The following is a 2,643-nucleotide window of genomic DNA, read 5'->3' as shown; positions in this document are numbered from 1 at the left end:
GTTTGCAAGAATGGGGCTTGGCCTCCGGGTATTGCTGGCATGCCCAGGTGATCCGCCGTCCTACTTATAGGTCGCCCTCGCTTCTGCTTCGGAAGGGGGGGGGGAGGGAGGGCGGAGGGAGATGGAAGGCGGGCGAGAGCTTGAAATGGTTCCCTTAGGGCGAGCCAGTGCCCGGTTTGACTCCGCGGAGGCCGGGGGCTTCTTGGAAGGGCTCTTGAATCAAAGCTTCCGCTAAGGCGAGCAGGCAGGAAGACCAGCAGCTGCTCTGGGGTGGGGGGAGTGGCTGATATAGATATAAGGACATTTCTCCATCGCCTCCGTCTCGTGACACAATCACCCCTCGAATCAATCAAGATGAATTGCGCGTCAGCCCGCGGTGGGACTGTTCCCCCCTTCTCCGCGGCGGGCCCTGCCCAGTGTTTGGCGGGCACATAGATGGGGCTTCTGGAGATCCAGAGAGCTCAGCTCCGTGGCTGGTGCCGCCGCCTGCTTCCACTCTCCCCAAGGCAGCGGCGGAGGAGGGGAACAAGCAGCCATGAGTGACTTGGACGACTGCGGCAGCCCTGGGGCCCTGGGCAGGTACCTCCCCGCGGCCTATTATGTCTCCCCCTCAGATTTCCCCGGCAAGCCCCCGTTCCTGTCCCAGCCGCCTTCCTGTCAAATGCCTTTCTCTTACGCCTCCGCCCTGCCCGGCCAGGTGCAACCGGTGGGCGAAGTGCACGCTGCCTTCCGGGACTACTCAGGAGGCGGAGGAAGCAGCAGCAAGTGGGTTTACCGAAGTGCCTACTCCCCGGGCTACTACGAGGAGGTCTTCCACAGCCGGGACTTCCTGCAGCCGCCCGCCCGCAGGAGCGACGCCCTCCTCAAAAGTGACCAGGTCTGCGGCGCCCACCCCGGGGCCGCCGCCGCCACCTTCTACAGCGCCGTAGGCAGGAATGGCATTCTCCCGCAGGGCTTCGACCGGTTTTACGAGGCGGCCCGCGGCGGCACCCCTTCCCCGGCGGAGGCAGAGCAGGAGCGCGATAAGGACCTCAAGCCGCCGCCGCCGCCGCCGCCGCCGCCGCGGGACGCTTGCGCCACAAGCTCCCGCCTTCCCAGGCCGAAGAAGAAAGCGGGGAACGAGAGCAACGCGGACTCCTCCGCGGGGGAGGCCCGCGCTCTGAAGAGCCCCAGTGCAGGTAAGGAGGAGGGTGGCTCGGCCCTCTAGAGCCCTCACCTTCCTCCTTTCTCAAAAGGGGGAATCCCAACTCGAGAAAGGTGGACGGAGGGAGAAGGAGGCGGCAGGCAGACGGGAACCCACCACTTTGCCAAGCCCCGGGCTTTTTTAGGTGCCGTGTTATAAGCACCTTAAAAAGCCTCCTTTATATATTCTCGGTTTATAAAGCCTGCTTGGGAAAGGAAGCTCTTGGAGGTGGGCTTCGATCCTTTCCTTGGAGGAGAATTGTAACTGGGAAGAAACTGGGGAGGAACGAGCTTTGCGAAGACATTTCTGGTCCCTTAAAAGCACTCAAGCAAACAAAGGAAGTCGGTCGCTGTTAAGCGGGGGGTTTGTCCGATGGGATGAAGGGTTGTTTCTGAAGAGAGGAAGGAGTAACGAAACGGGAGCCCTGGCAAGCCGGTCTTCGTTTCACCCCATTCAAATCACTTTCCTTTCAGAAATGCAGAAGCCAAAATATCCTCACCTGGGACTGATTTCCATTGAGTTCAAGGGGGCTTCAGCCTCAGAAAGCACTAGGCCCTTAGGCGACCTTTCTTTCTCCCTTGCCTCTCCAGCTTTCCTTTCCAAGCCACTATACCGAACTTAACTGGAGGGAGGCCGAAAGTTGGAGGAGGAGGGGAGAAGGAGTCAGTTTTCCAGGGAATATTCATGTCTAGCTGTTCATGAGCATTTTGGAATGAGGCCACTTCTGTTACTTCCATTCCTCCTTTTTCTTCTTTTTCTGAACGTTTCAGCGCTTTCCCAGAAATCACGGAAAAAGAGGTGTCCTTATACCAAGTACCAGATTAGAGTCCTGGAACGGGAATTTTTCTTCAACGTGTACATCAACAAAGAGAAAAGACTCCAGTTGTCCAGAATGTTGAATCTCACAGATCGACAAGTCAAAATTTGGTTCCAGAATCGAAGGATGAAAGAAAAGAAACTAAACCAAGACCATATGCAATATTTCACAGGAAACCCCTTGTTTTGAGAGGACAAGCGGGGACAGTGGGGAGGAAGGACTGGTCTCCCTTTATTATCCAACCAGACATTTGAGCACAAAAATCCAGAGGTTTACATGACATCCACTCTGCGGACATAAGAAGCTTTTTTTTTTTTAATGGTCTACACTTCTTCTTTGTCTCCTGGTGATCTCATGGGATTGATGGAACAGAACCTTCCTAAAGGCAAATGGGGTAAATCCAACACTCCATACTAAAGTTGTTGTGTTGTCTTTCTTCTTTAAAAAACAAAAACAAAAACCAAATCACCCACAGCATTGATTTATTTTATTTTCTCACCCCCTTTTCATGGCTGCAACCATGGTCCTCATGTGAATCTGACAATGTAAAAATGAGCGCTGTAAGCAACCCAGATTACTCTTTCCTTCTCCTCAGGGCTGTGAGACAGGAACACACTTCTCCCCATGCACCCCATATCGTTGT

General features: G+C 54.9%; 1 protein-coding gene across 1 annotated transcript; it reads left to right on the top strand.

Moving 5' to 3' along the window:
* The first annotated feature begins 535 nt into the window (after positions 1 to 535).
* On the top strand, positions 536 to 2,229 carry HOXD11 (homeobox D11). Its single transcript, XM_088135776.1, has 2 exons — positions 536 to 1,178; positions 1,954 to 2,229. Exons 1-2 carry the CDS (start codon positions 536 to 538, stop codon positions 2,187 to 2,189), a joined length of 879 nt encoding a protein of 292 aa, XP_087991902.1. The 3' UTR covers positions 2,190 to 2,229.
* The last annotated feature ends 414 nt before the right edge of the window (positions 2,230 to 2,643 follow it).

This window comes from Python bivittatus, unplaced genomic scaffold (genome assembly GCF_059951505.1).
Source record: "Python bivittatus isolate LINGU-HERP-01145 unplaced genomic scaffold, Pbiv_v1 ctg000200_np1212, whole genome shotgun sequence".
In the NCBI taxonomy this organism is placed as follows: domain Eukaryota; kingdom Metazoa; phylum Chordata; class Lepidosauria; order Squamata; family Pythonidae; genus Python; species Python bivittatus.
The sequence above is the reverse complement of the archived record's forward strand: the minus strand, read 5'-3'. Positions and strand labels throughout refer to the sequence as shown.